The sequence below is a fragment of the Pogona vitticeps genome, chromosome 1, assembly GCF_051106095.1.
Source record: "Pogona vitticeps strain Pit_001003342236 chromosome 1, PviZW2.1, whole genome shotgun sequence".
Classification (NCBI taxonomy): domain Eukaryota; kingdom Metazoa; phylum Chordata; class Lepidosauria; order Squamata; family Agamidae; genus Pogona; species Pogona vitticeps.
Window position 1 is genome coordinate 122,732,711 of NC_135783.1, and position 17,115 is coordinate 122,749,825.

The 17,115-nt window shown below is 38.7% G+C and overlaps 1 protein-coding gene across 18 annotated transcripts in view; it reads left to right on the top strand.

Annotated features, from left to right (window-relative positions):
- DST (dystonin) overlaps positions 1-17,115 on the top strand; it is a 397,214-nt gene that overhangs the window by 197,431 nt on the left and 182,668 nt on the right. For all 18 annotated transcript variants that reach the window (XM_073000291.2, XM_073000297.2, XM_073000283.2 and 15 more), the window contains 9 exons: positions 739-922; positions 2,777-2,934; positions 4,171-4,349; positions 4,899-5,037; positions 6,242-6,435; positions 9,284-9,446; positions 12,880-12,963; positions 13,430-13,537; positions 14,555-14,653. In XM_073000291.2, coding sequence (XP_072856392.2) covers positions 739-922; positions 2,777-2,934; positions 4,171-4,349; positions 4,899-5,037; positions 6,242-6,435; positions 9,284-9,446; positions 12,880-12,963; positions 13,430-13,537; positions 14,555-14,653 — 1,308 coding nt within the window. The remainder of the gene's footprint in view (positions 1-738; positions 923-2,776; positions 2,935-4,170; positions 4,350-4,898; positions 5,038-6,241; positions 6,436-9,283; positions 9,447-12,879; positions 12,964-13,429; positions 13,538-14,554; positions 14,654-17,115) is intronic.

A 17,115-nucleotide genomic window follows, 5' to 3' on the forward strand; every position in this document is an offset into this window, starting at 1 on the left:
TGTTTGAGATATAAATGATGTCTTGGTATCTGCTGACACCTGTGTATCAAGTCCAGTGAGAGCTCCCTGGGGGATTTACATAGGTGTATAAAGATACATGTATTTCAGGACTGCATGTATATAATTACATACTTTGCATCTCAATGAGTCCATGTAATGGGCTTCTCCTAATCTTTCTGAAGCAAAGAGAAAGGTTTCTCCCAAGGTTTCTTCTGAAATTAAGTCTCCATAGAGGCAAGAACTTTAATAGCAACATGTGCAGCATACTTTTGCACATTAAAATCCTATGTTAGGCTATTTAATGGGATGTTGTTTATTAAATGAGGTATGTTGCTGGAAGTAGGGACGTGGTGGCGCTGTGGGCTAAACCGCAGAAACCTGTGCTGCAGGGTCAGAAGACCAAGCAGTCGTAAGATCGAATCCACGCGACGGAGTGAGCGCCCGTCGCTTGTCCCAGCTCCCGCCAACCTAGCGGTTCGAAAACATGCAAATGCAAGTAGATAAATAGGGACCACCTCGGTGGGAAGGTAACAGTGTTCCGTGTCTAAGTCGCACTGGCCATGTGACCACGGAAGATTGTCTTTGGACAAATGCTGGCTCTATGGCTTGGAAACGGGGATGAGCACTGCCCCCTAGAGTCGAACACGACTGGACAAAAATTGTCAAGGGGAACCTTTACCTTTACCTATGTTGCTGGAAAGGCTTTAATCTATGCCTCCTATTTTTTCTATTTTTTAGATAAAAACTCTCTTGCCAGGTGAACATCAGCAAGTTTTAAGTAACTTGCAGTCCCGCTTTGATGATTTTCTTGAAGACAGCCAGGAATCTAAGGTCTTTTCTGTTGCTGACATTGCACAGTTGGAAAGGGAGGTGAATGTCTGCAAGCAGTATTACCAAGAACTCCTGAAGTCTGCAGAAAGAGGTGAGACAGGCCAATTAAGAGATGCATAAAAATATCACTTCCAAGATGCTTGATGGTTCTGGTGCATTTTTTGGCTTTATACACATGAATTGTACTAGTGTGACTCTTTCACAAAAGTGAAGAGAAGAATAGATGTTAGGGAGCATTGACATAACATGTTACAAATAATAATGCTACCCATATTATGCTACTTTTGGATGCAGTGAGGGTGTAATGACATTTCTCTTGTGAAATTGCATAATGGCTGAAATCCTGTTTTCATAATTATTGTAGTCATGCTGGTTAAGACTGCCTCCCTGCCCCTCAGGTCACACAGGTTCCCAATGATGAAAGAGATTGCTCAGGACCTATAGGAGCTTTGTGGTAGGAGGGGGAAATGCTTACATTTAAAAAAAAATGCTCTAGTTAATAATCAATCTTAAACAGCAGAACTTCCAGAAACAGGAATTCAGCCACTAACAGATATTTGTGAGACCTCCTTTTCCCCAATCTTTAATTGCTCATGTGAGTGATTATTTACATGGATTGGCTAGCTGTAATCACCTCCATATCAGCTTTCTCTCTCTCTGTGATATCAATAAATTGCATACTGATGTTGATGTTCCTGTGAAAAATCACATGATACAGAAAAAAGAGAGCTAAATGTCTTCCCTCCCTAAAATAATTATTCTTTTGTTTATTTTGCTGTTAATGGCACTAAGAGTTGATTTGGGCATGGAATATTTCAAATTTGATTTACTAGCACCGATGCATACTAACTGAATATGAAATTTTCATGCTGTGGTACATAGTTTCAGATTTCTTTTGTAATCCTAAAATTAATTCTGAAGCCCTCATTCTTACTGCTCAGAAGAAAGTCTCATTTTGGCAGGCTGAATAATGAAATATCTTCCATTAGGCTTGTTTGTAAATGCAGAAGAACATTTTTCTTGTACCAAAGTAAAATATTAGGAACATTATTGTTTACATTGGTTCATTTAAACATCATTAATAATAAACCTAGGATTCTGTCATAACCAGGTCCTACATTATTTTGAAAAAAGGATTCACTATATACTTTAAGAAAATGTCTTTGAAATTTATTCTTACTGTTGTAAATATTCCATATTCGTGCTGAAAATGTCAAATGTCCAATATGTAAATATTTACATAAAGCTGAATGGTTGCATTCTATTATGCACTTAGGCTAATATTGCCAAAGAAAAGAATGTGCTAGGAGATTATATCTGATTGAAGTGTATTTATATGTCACTGTATAGAGCAGAGATATATTGTGCTGATTATATATATGGAATAAGTGATAAGGGATTCACTGCTATAGCTTTAATATGATCTTAACTATGAAATCAGCTGTGAAAAAACCATATGCAGTCCAGTTCATAATTGTGTGTATACAAATGGAATGATAATACCTATGACTAAAGTGATATGCACATTACTTTTTGTGATGGGGTGATCACATGGCTGGTTTCATCATAAACATAAGAAAGTGCTTGACAGAGATTTGAAGTATGAGGTTGATGCATGCTTGTAAAGCAAGAAATTAATTCTTTTTTGTCTGATTTTTACATTGTTGCATTTGGGGAGATGTGCAAGTTATCCTCTGTTTATGAAATTCCACATTTATTTTCTTTTGGGGGACAAAAACAATTTGTTTCAGATGCAATAGAGAAGCCTAGAAACGAAAAACACAAGATACTCATCTCCATGTAATTGGTGATACAAATTACCTATTCCCTTTACATTTCAAAAAGAGTTGCAGTGAACTCTGAAGGACTTTGACCATAGATTATGATGGCAAAAGGACTTTAAGCATACTTGAATTTACATGTGTCCATATCTTTCTTCAAACAGAAGAGCATGAGGAATCTGTTTACAACCTATATATCTCAGAAGTTCGGAACATCAGACTTCGTTTGGAGAATTGTGAAGATCGTTTGATAAGGCAGATTCGAACCCCACTGGAGAGAGATGACCTGCATGAAAGCGTGTTTCGGATTTCAGAACAAGAGGTGAATCTTCTGAGCTTGCCTATGTGGATTGGTGTCTGAAAACCCTATAGCGCAGGACAAGCTATACATTATGCTAAAAATGTAGGATAAAGTTCTTTCTGCTGAACCTATTTGTTCTGTATTAACAAAATGTTTCTGAGGACTAACGTCCTCCTTCTGGAACTCATATAAAACCTACATCAATAAAATACCTCCTAAACTGATTAGGGTGTAATAGTTGAATGAAAAATAAGCATCACGAAAATAAATACGGTTGGCTTAGTTGCTTACTTTTTAAAATATTTAGACTGTGCCTTTTGTTCAGAGTATTCCACCGTATTTTACAACAAAATGTTTCTTAACACATAAATTAAAAACAGTAAGTATTATCAAATAGTCAATAAGACAGTTTAAACCTTTTCATTCATAGTTTAAAATGAATCATATTGTGGGCATGGCTTGACCAATACTACATTATACTTTTTTGTCGGGCTTTGACATCTTCCATAACATTTACCCTGTTTGCATAACTGCGGTCAGAGAATGTTACATCATGTAACAAAAAACTCCCCAGAATTTGGGTGTCATTTCTTAATCATCTTGAAGTACAGCTAGGAGAAAATATGCAGCTTAGATATACAGATGTATATTTGGTGCCTATAGATAGTCTTTATGTCACATGGGCTTTTACATACCATATTATGTGAGGATGTGTGTAGTACTCATGCTGCTTTTCTGTAATCAATAAAACACACAAACAATTGTCATGGGCTCAAAAGGATTTGACCAATCTACTGGGAAAGGCTATAGCCCTTATATAAATTTTAATATGGACTCACTCAGATAGTCTATTGTTTTAAAAATTCAAACCATTGGGTGTAACATTAGAAGTGGTATTGACATTTGAAAGATTGCCAGATACAGGGGAGAAATTAGCAATTTGGTCTACTTTATGTTCCGGTGTGTTTTGGAAGCATAAATGCTTATTAAACAATAGGTGGATGAGTACTCTGTGTATGTCCATTGCTTACAACCAACATTACTACTGGCAAAAAGTCATCCACATAGCACTGACAGGGTCAGAATAGGGTTGCACTTTTTCTTCCTGATTCATTTGGTCCTGCAAGAAACACTGGGAGTAAAGGCAATCTATTCTTCTCGTCACCATTTTTCATGTCTATTATAGACTTCATTTCCTTAGTTATGGAAGGCTTACTGTAACATTTTGAGAATTAACTGTTTCCTCCTATTCTGCAGAAACTGAAAAAAGAGCTGGACCGACTCAAAGAAGACTTGGAAACCATCACAGACAAATGTGATGACTTCTTTAATCAAGCTGCTGGTTCACCCTCAGTCCCCACTTTGCGATCAGAGCTTAACCTTGTGATTCAGAATATGAATCAGATTTATTCAATGTCTTCCATTTACATAGAAAAGTAAGGCATCAAGGCCCTTAAATTTTATGGAACTTAATTATGATAATGTTTGGCAAGATAGGTAAAATGATAAATATGAATTATTGTATAAGAAACTGAATAAATAAGAGAAATATAAATAGATGCTTTTAGTATTAGTCGATGGCATTTTATTGCATATATAGGAATCATAAATGACAATGAAAAACAATCATTACAGATAAAATATACGGAAATAAGTGGTTTAGTTAATTCATAAAAGTATAATTAGTTAATGTACAAGAAATGTAATAGATATTAGCATGTATAGCTTTTTAAATATAATCTTATATGGTGTTGCTGTTTTAAATAAAAAAGAAAAGGGAGAGGAACATTTTAATTTCTTCTTTAATAATATGTTTAATTAGACAACAGATCACAGATACAGAATCTGAAGCTTCTCTTTAGACTAATGACAAATATATACTTTTTAGATGATTAAATGGAAGAATGATCATGTTAAAGTAAAACATCTTTAAGTAGATGAATGAATGTGGAAACCATTGTTAATAAATGATTCTTTAATTTCAGGTTAAAAACTGTAAATTTGGTTCTCAAAAACACTCAAGGAGCTGAAGCACTAGTAAAACTGTATGAGACAAAACTATGTGAAGAAGATCCATTAACTGCTGACAAGAGTAATATTGACGGCTTGATGAATACATTAAAGGTATGATTGTTGTGTTAAAAAAACACAATGATTTGAAGTAGCCATGCTTTTCTGTAATACATGAAAGTAAAACATATTTTGATCAGTTCATTAAAACATACTTTGATCTGTGTCTGTTGGAAGGGAAGCAGTCATCTCTGCTCTTTGATGCAGCCACTGTATCCCTGCCCCCAAAACAAAACCCTGTTGTGGAGGGTACTTACAACCCTCCAAATCTCCTCCAGGTGACACAGAGAGCTAGCTACACAGGGAAAAGGAAAACATTCAATCATGCTAACCAATATAAGCCTTTTGTGAAGGGGGGAAAGATAGAAAATTTTTTTATTTATTTATTTATTTATTTGTTTGTTTGTTTGTTTGTTTATTTATTTATTTATTTATTTATTTATTTATTTATTTATTTATTTATTTATTTATTTATTTATTTATTTATTTATACCCCACCCATCTGGTCTATACGATCACTCTAGGCAGCTTACAACATAGAAGGCTGGAATGTTTATCAGCTAACTATTTAAATATTGTCAGTTTGATTTTTTCATCATTTTGCAGTAGTAGTTCATTAAGAGCTAAGTTAGAAATCATAGTGATTACATGGAAAGCAGTCAAACTGGTCCAGTTTATAGTCCTGAAGGCTTTCCTGCACCAGCTGTTCCTCTAGAGAACTTTAAGAACAGCAACTTTTCTCTTTCCTTGACTTGAGTCTCCAGGGAACAGAAAACTCCAGCTAAGTTGTGTTTCCAAGAAAGGAGGAACTGTTGGACAGATTCCCCTCATCCCCCCAAGTTATGTCTGTTGCAACTCCTTCTACTTCCTTTGCAGTTGTGAAGAGAACAGCAGGGAAGATTAATCTCATTTTGAAAAGTAGACACCTTTATAATTAGCTTAGGTCTTCCTCTTCTTCACAATAGAATTAACGGTGTAACCCGTATTTGAATGAAAACTTGGTAGTTTTAGGGTGAATGCCTAGTGATAGTGTTATGCCAGCCCAGTCTGACTCTGATACTCTCCAGATGTGTTGGAATCAAAGTCCCATTATTCGTAGACATGACAGCTAGTTGCTGTGGTGGCTGGGGATAATGAGAATTGTAATCCATCACATCTGGAGGGCAGGGGCTTGGGAAATAGTGTGTTGCATGTCATATGTTGTTCTGAAGTAATAACATTATGATCTACCTCGAGATATCATGTATTTTATTTGCAGCAATGGCGATCAGAGGTTGATGAAAAAAGAGAAGTATTCCATGCCCTTGAAGATGAACTGCAAAAAGCCAAGGCAATTAGTGATCAAATGTTTAAAACACACAAGGAACGTGACCTTGACTTTGACTGGCACAAAGAGAAGGCAGATCAGTTAACTGAAAGATGGCAAAATGTTCATTCTCAGATTGAAAACAGGTTAGTACCCATCTCTTCAGAAACAACATTTAATGGGAGCAAAAATCAAGGAAATAGTGTAAAGGCAAACAGATCACAATGTTTACACCACATAAGACATGATATGTTTTCTAATTAACCATGTGTAGGTCCTGCTGATTTCTGGTTGAACTCCGTGGCATGTTCATACTGGATAAATTGTAACTTCCCATCATTTTTCTTTCAGTTCATTTAAAACAAATAAAAATGATATAAGTACTAGAAACGAGATAGAGAACCTAATAAAAATCATTTGAATACTCAAAGTTATTAATCAGAGGGGCCAAGAAAGATTGATTATACTAGTTCCGATCACTGGACCCTCGACTTACAGACGGCTCCACTTACAGACTTTTCGAGTTACAGACTTCTCTGGCTGCAAAATTTAGGTTCGACTTGCAGCCGGAGAATCGACCTACAGACTGGTAAAAAAAAGGAACAAAAACGGCCGGTTACGGATTAATCTGTTTTCAATGCATTGTAGGTCAATGGAGCCTCGACCTACAGACTTTTTGACCTGCAGCCACCGTTCCAATACGGAATTATTCCGTAAGTCGAGGGTCCACTGTATGTTGAAATATGGATCAGTCCCAGCTATGTGTAAAATGGAAAATGTGAGAGATCCAGTATTAAAAGCAGATGGGGCAAGCAGGTGAGAGGAGCTGAGCTCTTGCTGAACCTGCTGCTTTCCTCCACACGGTGTATTCCTCCTAGCACTTCTCTCACAACCAAGCTCACTTCTTATATGGAAGATCACCAAGGAGAGAAGTGTCTGAGAGGAATAGACAGCAGGGAGGTAAATTGCAAGAGAAGAAGGGGAGGACTTTGCACAGGTTTAGGTGAAGGGCAGTTAGTAGACTGCATGTGGACCCTTAAGACTGTTTTGGAGCCCTCCCTGGCTGCCCATAGCCCCACTCCATTGTATAAAACAGCTGCTTCTGAAATCAGAAGTTCAGAAGTAGCTGTTTTATGCAGTGGAGGAGTCACAGGCCTTTCCTAAGCACTGAAACCAACCCATCCTAATCAAAACTAGAAGTGGATATCTGTTTGTTTGCTGATTTGTTTTTCTCCAGTTTTCTGGGACTGGTGCAGCCCCTTCCTTGACGGTATGGCTACTAAGATATAACCCAGTCACTAAGATGGGACCTCAGTAGTTATCCATACAGTGTTTCATTTTTCTAGTTCTTAATGTTTTAGGAGCTAGATGGGCCTAGGAGCTGTAAATTTGGGCATGCTGGAGGCTCCCAGTCCCATCAGAAATCACTATTCATGTTTTAGCACCATGGCCAAATAGTGTTTCCATTAAAATACTACCCCTACCTTAGCTTTTAAGATGATTAGGAAAGATAGTGTGCATGTGTTGTGTTCTGTCAAGTCAGTTCTGATTTAGGACAACCCTAGTTGGGTTTCCAGGTTATGTGAGGTTTTTAAGGAATCAATTTACCATTACCAATGTGTTTCCAAGGCCAGGTCTGTTCAGTCTTAGTCTTACAATTTGTTCTCTACACTATTCTACATTAGGACCTACCTGGGCCTCAATCATATTGATCTATATATATTTGCTCGATCTATATATAGAGAGAGAACCCTAAATTCATCACACTTGACTTGGTTGGGTTATGCATGTACAAAGAATGTTATGTTGAATATTTTTCAGATTCAGAAAGATCATTTTCAGAATACATTAAAATGGAGAGTAGTTTATTTGGCCTTTAGCATGTCAATCTGTTTACAATAGACTCCGTTTTACAGGTTGGTTGCCTTTAGTCCACCTAGTATACATTTGCACTAAAAGACTCTGTTTGAAAGGCCTGTAACATGCTCTAATGTGGTCAGTACTTCCTTGTGACTTCTACCGAGAATATGCCTAGGCCCACAGTACTCTTGAGGGAGTATTTTGGGCCCAAGGAATGATATGGTTCCTTCAGGTACACACACCCCAGGGTGGCATGGAAAGAAGCCCCAAGGAAACAGCTGTCTGTCTGTAGTCTATTGAAGGCATGTTCTGGGAGCCTACAATATCCCTTCAGTTCAGTTAAGGCATCCTGGGTAGGAGCTGAGAAGGATATATGACTTAGATGTAGAGATGGAGATATTTGTATTTGTAAACAAATATAAATATCCCCGTCCCAGCTTCACATAACGTGGGTCCGGCCCCCAGAACTGGCCCATCCACTCATGCATCCCAGCGCTGCCAAGGCCTCGCTCTTCCCAACAATTGCAGCAGTAGCTCCACCATCTCCCTGCTTGGCTGGCCACTCCAGGCAGGGGACAGGAGGCTGCAGCTGCTGAGTGGGCAGCCAAGCAGGGAGAGGGCAGAGCTACTGCTGCAATTGGCGGGAAGAATGGGACCTTAGTGGTGCTGTGATGCATGAGTGGACGGACCGGTACCAGGGGCCAGACCCACATTAGGTGCAGCTGGGATGGGGATATTCATATTTGTTCACGAATATGTGTATCCACATCTCTACCATATGGATGCCCTGCATTTAGAAGAATAGCACTGTGCAGATAAGATGTCTGTCACCATCTAGGACAGCCCTACACAACATTTTAGCAAACTGAAACTTTCCTCTCTTTTTGAAAGACAAATGTGAAGTAAATGTTGTGTATCTAGCATAATTGCCTTTTCTGGTGATTATTAGCATTCAAGTGGTCTAGTGCAAATGACAGTGTTACCTTTTAGGACAGTTTGAGGATTACAGCTAGACAGTGCACAGAAATACTTTAAACTAGTGTAGAAATATCAAGGGTTAACTATTATTTTCTTATGACAGTCATTGAAATGCGATTGTTCCTCATTGAAATTGTTTGCTCTCCTTTTACCCAGATTGCGTGATTTAGAGGGTATAAATAAATCTTTAAAGTACTACAGAGATACCTATGGTGCACTTGATAACTGGATTAAACAAGTTGAAGAAACCCAACAAAAGTTTCAGGAAAATCCACCTCAGAACAGTAAAGCTCTGGCCAAACAACTAAGCCAGCAAAAGGTACAAGATCAAGGTTTCATTGTATGGTTTTGATAAATGTTGTGATAATTAAGAGAAATTATTTGAGTTAAGCTGCTAAAGGCAGTTCTCTTAAATATCATATTGAAATACACTGAATACAGCTTTGAAACAAGTTGGGCTGTTATTAATCCAGTGTAAAAATGTCCAGGGAGACATAGCCATGTTAGTCAGTTGCAGCAGAAACAATGGTCTTGTGGCATATGAAAGACTAAAACTAATTGATTTGATTATATATGACACCATTAGTGCAAGCACTACTGTGGATGTTTACAAATTAAAATATAAAACCCCACAAACAATATACACAACAAATTTCATCTTTTTCCAATACAGCCAAGTAATCCTTGCAACAAGCCTATAAGGCAAGCATCCCTTCTGATAGTTCCAGGATGGGGAGATGTAAGAAACAGAAATATACTTTTCCTCCAAAGTCACACAGTTTAATATCCCTGCAAACACTTGCATCTTCTACATGTTCTTTGCATCTTTGACTCAAATATTTTTAGACTGCAACCCATTTCACCAAATGAAGCTAATAAAATGAGTTGCAGTCTATGAAAGCATATGCCAGATAAAAACAACTTGTTCTTTGTGGCCTCTGTGAATGCATTGCCCACCCGAAATACCTCAGTTCCTTTTAGCCACTGCTGAAATCGGACTCGTGTAGGGATTCCTAGGGCGATTTTGTGATTTTCTGATCTTTCAGACTGCCTAACGTTTTCAATTCTTGGATCATGGACTTAATCAAGTTTTTTATTTATGGACGTTTCCACGTGAGTTATCTCTTCTTTTTGTCCCCCCCCCTTCCTGCCCTTTTTAAATGGCCTCCTCAGGCCCATCAAAGCGTTGCATGACATGTACCAATAAAATTCATTTTACTGATGGCCACAATCGTTGCTTGTTCTGTCTGGGTGAGAGTCATCAGACTCACTCCTGTCTGGAGTGTAAAAAGTTAACAAAACTGGCTCTTAAACTCTGTCTGCAACGACTTAGGTCCCACTTGTGGGAAAAATCCTTGGAATCCTCCAATCCTCCAACCAGCCCCACAATGGAACCTACCCCTACTCCAGTGCCACGATCTGAGCCCTCTCCTCTGTTGGCTCCAACTACTCCCCCTCCAAGGACCTCCACCAAGTTTTCCAAGCCAAAATCTCCCTCTGCATTGACATAGATCTCAATGTCGAAGTCTTCCTCGGTTTCGACGAAGACCCAATCTGATAAGAAACAAAAGGATAAGGACAGAGTCAAGCAAAAAAAAAAAAGCTAAGCGGGTTCCTAAGCCTTATCAGCCTCGTGAGCTTCCACTTGTCCACGTTTCCCTCCTGTCTCCCATCTTGGAGGAATTGTCAAGAGACATCTCAGACCATGATTCCATTTCAGAAGCGGGAGAGTCGGGTCCTCCTACTCAGGCTCAAGCTTCAGTATTGATACTGAACTTGTCTCCAAGTCATGACCATTCTGAGGCTGATGTCATATCCAGCCTATTCTAGCCTTTTTTTGACCAGGCGGGCGACTGTCATCCATCTTTTGAACTCAGAGGCATCAGTCTTACAGTTCCCTCCGTGTAAGAGGGCAGCAAGGCGTCACCACATCTCCCCATCTTCTCAGTATTGGGACGTAATCCAGCTCACGGTACAGGTCACAACACATGCCAGTCAGAAAGGATGGGGTGCACACTGTGGTCATCGTGAGATTCACGCTTTGTGGTCAGGCTCAGAGAGACTGCTGCGCATCAGTCACTTAGAGTTGCTAGCAGTCATGAAATCCTTCTTAGGAAGCCCTCTACTCAATTATTATATTCATATAAGTGGAACGCTTTCACCAAATTTGCTGCATCGTGGAAATTGCCCACGGTTCCAGTTTCCTTGGACACCCTTCTCAAGTTTCTTCATTATCTGTTTGACCAAGGTTTGGCTTATTCAGCGTTGAAAGTTTATATTTCTGCTATAGTTTCGTATCAGCCTGTGGGATCTGAGACCTCTTGTTTATTTTCTCATCCTACTTTGAAAAGATTTCTGAGAGGTTTACAGAACATACACCCACCTACACGGCCTCCACTTCCTCAGTGGTCTCTCCAAGTTGTTCTCCGTGTACTCGCTCATCCTACGTTTGAGCCCATGGCCTCTGCATATCTCAGACTTCTTTCCATCAAGACTTTGTTCCATGTGGCTATAACTTCTGTGCGTCGAGCAATTGAGCTGTCTGCTCTTCGAGCTGATACCCCTTATATTCAATTTTACACAGACAAGGTTGTATTATATTCAGATATATCCTTTCTTCCCAAGGTGATTTCAGATTTTCATATTAATTGACCGTTAATCCTTCTGATGTTGTTTCCAAATCCCTCTTCTGATGTTGAGCACATGCTCCACTCCCTCGTGACTTAGCATTTTATATTTCCAGGACTAAGACATTTCGCACTTCTCCTAGACTCTTTGTATGCTTCCATGGCCCATGAAAAGGCTCTCCTGCCTCCTCGCAGACAGTTTCGAGGTGGATTGTTTCTGCTATTACGTTAGCTTATAACTTGGCAGGCAAGACTCCGCCAGAGGTGCTAAAGGCACATTCCATGAGAGCTGTGGCAACTTCTACAGCTTGGTTGCGTGGCGTTGAAGTCCCTGACATCTGTCGAGTGGCCACTTGGTGTACACCCTTGACTTTTGTGATGCATTATCCACTTGACATCAGGACCAAGAAGGAAGCAAGTTTTGGAAAGGCTGTTCTGACTTCATTGTTGGCGTGATGGCCCTCCTTCCGGTAAGTGAGCTTGCTAGTCACCCATTTGTGTGCATTCATAGAGGCCACAAAGAAGAAAAAGAGGTTACTTACCTGTAACCATAGTTCTTCGAGTGGTCCTTTGTGAATCCACACATCCCACCCATCCTCCCCACTGTCCGTCACTTGGTGTCTTGAGCTTGTTGGAGACAGAGCCTTGACAGCGGTGGACATTCCGGAACTGAGATTTCGGACGGGTGGAGCATGCACGCCACAGGGCATCATCTTACTAATTAAGTCTTTTAAAGCTCTAGAATATTCCAAGGAGTCCTGCGCAGGCTCAGTAAAACCCGTTTGTGTGGATTCACAGAGGACCACTCGAAGAACTATGGTTACAGGTAAGTAACCTCTCTGTCTTTAAGATGCCACAAGACATTGTGAATACATTGTGTTTTTCCTTCCAAAGGGAGTAGTGTTTCCCCCCCATCCCTAGTTTTTTCTTGCTCAAACAAAAATGCTTCACAAAAAAGATGATTGGAGAAAAACAAACTTGCTTTTTAGAGACAAACTCATGTTTGACTCATGTATGAAACTGAGTCTAATATAGCTTTCAGGAAGACAGATGCCAGCCTTTAAGACAAAAGGAAAAGATGCATAGACCATTGTCACATACCGATTTTTTTCCTTTCTTTTACAGATGTTAGTGTCTGAAATTGAGATGAAACAAAATAAACTAGATGAATGCCAGAAACACGCAGAACAATATTCAGCTGCAGTAAAGGTAAAGTTCAGTAGTTTGCATAAATATGTGTTATTCTCAAATTCTTATCTTCTGTACAAATGCAAGCTTTACTTAATATACAGACAGCAAGTTTTATCCTGCTGTTTGTATATCCTGAATATGTCACATGATATACACTCACACTGGGCTAAATGATCTTAGTCAGGTGTTGGCATGGCCGATAGTTGTTGTCATTCAAATGGAAACTATGTGCATTACCAGAGCAACATGGAACAACCTGTAAACAGCTACATTTCCCTGCCCTGCTTGCTTTGTTGTCATCTGAGTTAAACAGAGGGCATTTGCTGTGGCTTTGGCTGCTGCAGGGATAGCATCAGAATTACTAAAGTAGCAAGCTTCTCAGGCTATACTACCCTAGTACTAACATGTGTTTATATATCTCAAGGACTCTCAACACAGGACAAATAACTTTCAACTTTTCCTAATTTTTGTTTCTTTTCTGTAGGACTATGAGTTGCAAACAATGACATATAGAGCCATGGTTGACTCCCAGCAAAAATCTCCTGTGAAACGCCGAAGAATGCAGAGCTCCTCGGATTTTATTATCCAGGAGGTAATTTCATTTGTTTATTCATAGAATTATTTTACTCTGTCTTTTAAAACCAAGTCTTCTCAAGGCATTTCACATTAATATACATAAAAATGTGCAATATACCATAAAATCCAAATCAGTTAAGCAATTATGTAAGAGCAGCAGACTATAATTTTTAAGAATGCAGGCCGGCTAAATAAGATATTCCAACATTAGGGCAAAGAAGTCAATTATAATTTTATCTTGAAGCAGCTCAAACATAGAAGAAAACAAGTGGACAAAGAAGAGTTTTTAAAACCATCTTTAAAATATTCAAATTTGAGGCCACAAATACCAAGTCACACCAGCATGTTCTACCAAAATTAAATTGTTAATAATTATTGGCTAGCCTGGCATTCATTAGCAGTACTTTCAGGCTTGGGCAGGAGAGTTATGGTTGTACTTCTGCTGTTACATCCAAGGCATCAGAATTACTGAAGTTGGAGGGCAAGCTTTTCATATAAATCTCTGCTTTCCCTGCCATATGACTCTCTGCTGTGTTTAAGCTGCTTAGGTATATCTTAAGATACTAACTTGTTGAAGGTCCAAATTCCACTGCTATATTGAAGAAGTGTTGGTCCCATGTTTATAAATATATATTAATTGTTGCTCATGGTACAGTACATTGTTGTGTATTGTTATCACAACAATATACTCACAACAAAAACACTCTGATCACCATAATCACCCAATCTCCTGAAAAGGACAAAAAGCTGATCCCACAGCTATAAATACTCAACTATCCCACAAACTGCACCAGAGCACAGACAGAGTTCTGACTTCTGTCCTCTGAAGATGCCGGCCACAGAGACTGGTGAAACATTAGGAAGAAAAACCTCAAGAACATGGCCAGACAGCCTGAAAAACCTACAACAACCATTGGATCCCAGACATGAAAACCTTCGAGAATACATACTTCATTACTTCTTTTGTTCTAAAAATTCTTCATGACATTCTACTTTAGCATAATAAGTACTCTTCCTCTGTGTTTCACTGCAGTTTATGGATTTACGGACACGTTATACAGCTTTGGTAACTTTGATGACTCAATATATCAAGTTTGTTGGTGATTCATTGAAAAGGCTAGAAGAGGAAGAGGTAAGTGACATAGATATTGTCAGAGAGAAAGAAATACAAGAAATTAACAAGTATACATTTAAGTGGAAATGTAGGTGATGGATACTCATTGCATACAGTACTTCATGAAATAATGATAGTATATATAAAAGCAGGATGGAGTCGCCTGTTGTATGACCATATCAGTGACACTGGCATGGAACCTCCTTAGACCATCCATCGTACAGGTTTGCATAATAATTCATGCAGTTGTAGTTTGCTAACATTCCGTTGTAGATTGTTAGGTCTTTATAAAAATCACTACGGGACAGAAAGCCTGTGAAAGGAAGTCCTTCACTGAGTTCTTTTTTGCATTTCTGACAATGTGGGGTTGCAGGAAAATAAGATGTATCAGCCGTATCTATTGTGTTCCAAATCTCAAAATAATTTTTAAACTGTGTGAGATTAAGAACTGATTTGAGACTTCTGTAAGCACAGCATCTGTGAGAAATGGCCTCAAATATGTGCATGCAAATAGGTTTGCATGTTGATCTCTCTGGGCTGTGGCTGTTTTATACCATTAATCACTATCATGCATTAAGTGCAACAGGGTACTTTTAATATGAAAGCAAACTTTTGATTTGTTTTAATATGAATTTAAATGAATATGCTCTTGAGATTTGCACAAATAAGTAAGTGAAATTTCTGACCTTTTGGAAAGCAGTATAATGCGGAAGATATCAACATAAAGAGATTGTTAGCAATAATAGACATCAGACAGTGCTGAAAATACAAAACTCTTGCTTTTAAAACTATATAGCTAATGATTTCCATCTGAACAGCTGTGAAAAACATGATAATAAGGCAGAGCCACATACAACAATGATTTTGTGTGACTCCTGTAATGTGTGATCTAGAGCAAGAGAAGTTTAGAATTGGGCTTGTACTCATTCTGCAATTATAAAGGAAAATAAATTTGCTGATGGCAGGGTGGATAAAAACCAATGATTTTTCAAAAATCAGTTTAAATCACAATTTCAATCATGGTTTTTCTATTTAAATTGTGATTTAAATAAAATTTATCCTGTCTGTTGGCATGAATAGGAAGGTAGAGATAGAAGTGTGTGAGAGAAAAATATAAATGGCTGAAGTTGCATAGTACTGTAAAGGTTCCCCTGCACATTTAGTCCAGTCATGTCCGACTCTAGGGCACGGTGCTCATCCCCGTCTCCAAGCCGTAGAGCCAGCATTTTGTCTGTGGACAGTTTCCTTGGTCATGTGGCCAGTGTGACCAGACATGGAACGCCGTTACCTTCACACCGAGGTGGTACCTATTTATCTACTCACATTTTTACATGCTTTTGAACTGCTAGGTTGGCAGGAGTTGGGACAAGCAACGGGAGCTCACTCCGTCGCGTGGATTCAAATTTCTGGTCTTTCGACCTTTCAGCCCAGTGGCTTAAAAAAGCCTCGAAGACTATTTTCATTGCAGGGGGAAACAGGCGGACATGGAGAACTGAGTTTGAGAAATAAGGAAAGTCAGAAAGTAAGAAATTACTCCTTAGGGATCCGTCAAAGTGAACAAAACTAGGAGCCCAGATAAAAGATTATTGCCCAGAAGAATGTTGTATTAGAATATTGTTAAACTGAGGAAGCAATACTGGAAGAAGTAAATCATGAGAAGTGAATTATAGATGGGGGGGGAGTGTCCAGGATACTTGAAACCAGTGTGGAGAAAATTAAAAGATGTTTCAGTATTGTTTTTGATGTGGAAATTATTACTTACAGGGGCTGGAATCTTGTTTCTTTGTTATATATTCAGAAAGCAAATTATAAAACATTCAGTTTCTTCTGGCTGCCAATTAATGACTTGTTTCTGGGAATCTTGGAGACATGCATGCCTTTGTAGTGCACACTCAGGATTCTGGCAGGGACTTGTCAACTAGAGACTGAATGTTATGCATTTGCTTTCCACACTTATAACAAAGCACCAGGATTTCAGCTCATACACCTTTATATATGCAGTTTTAAAATACCAATCCCATCAAAAAGGCGTTATAAATTGAAAGCAAATAAATGCTGTAGGCTAAGGAAACACATTTTCTTTTTATGTCATTTCTAAGGAAAACACCATAGGTTATCTAGAGTGCATCAGAACTGTAGAGATTAAATCCTACTATGATGTAAAGCAATGCCAGTCAAATTGTAACTTCAGTGTTTGAGTTGAATTCAACAATTGGATAATTGTTCGAAACTTCTTGAATAAGATAATGTGGGAGGATGTGAGGAAAACCAAATATGTAAGCAATGTTCCCTATAAGCTGCATGGCTATGCAGTGCTACATCGGTGCCACACAGTCAAACCAGTGTTGCTGCTCATTTGCTTTGGTGACAGCAGGAACCTTGTGCATGGGGATGGGGAACCTGCCCAGTGCTAAGCATAACATTAGAGGGGATGTTGCATATAAGCATTCTTTTAAGGAGTGTTGAGCTTAGAAGGGACA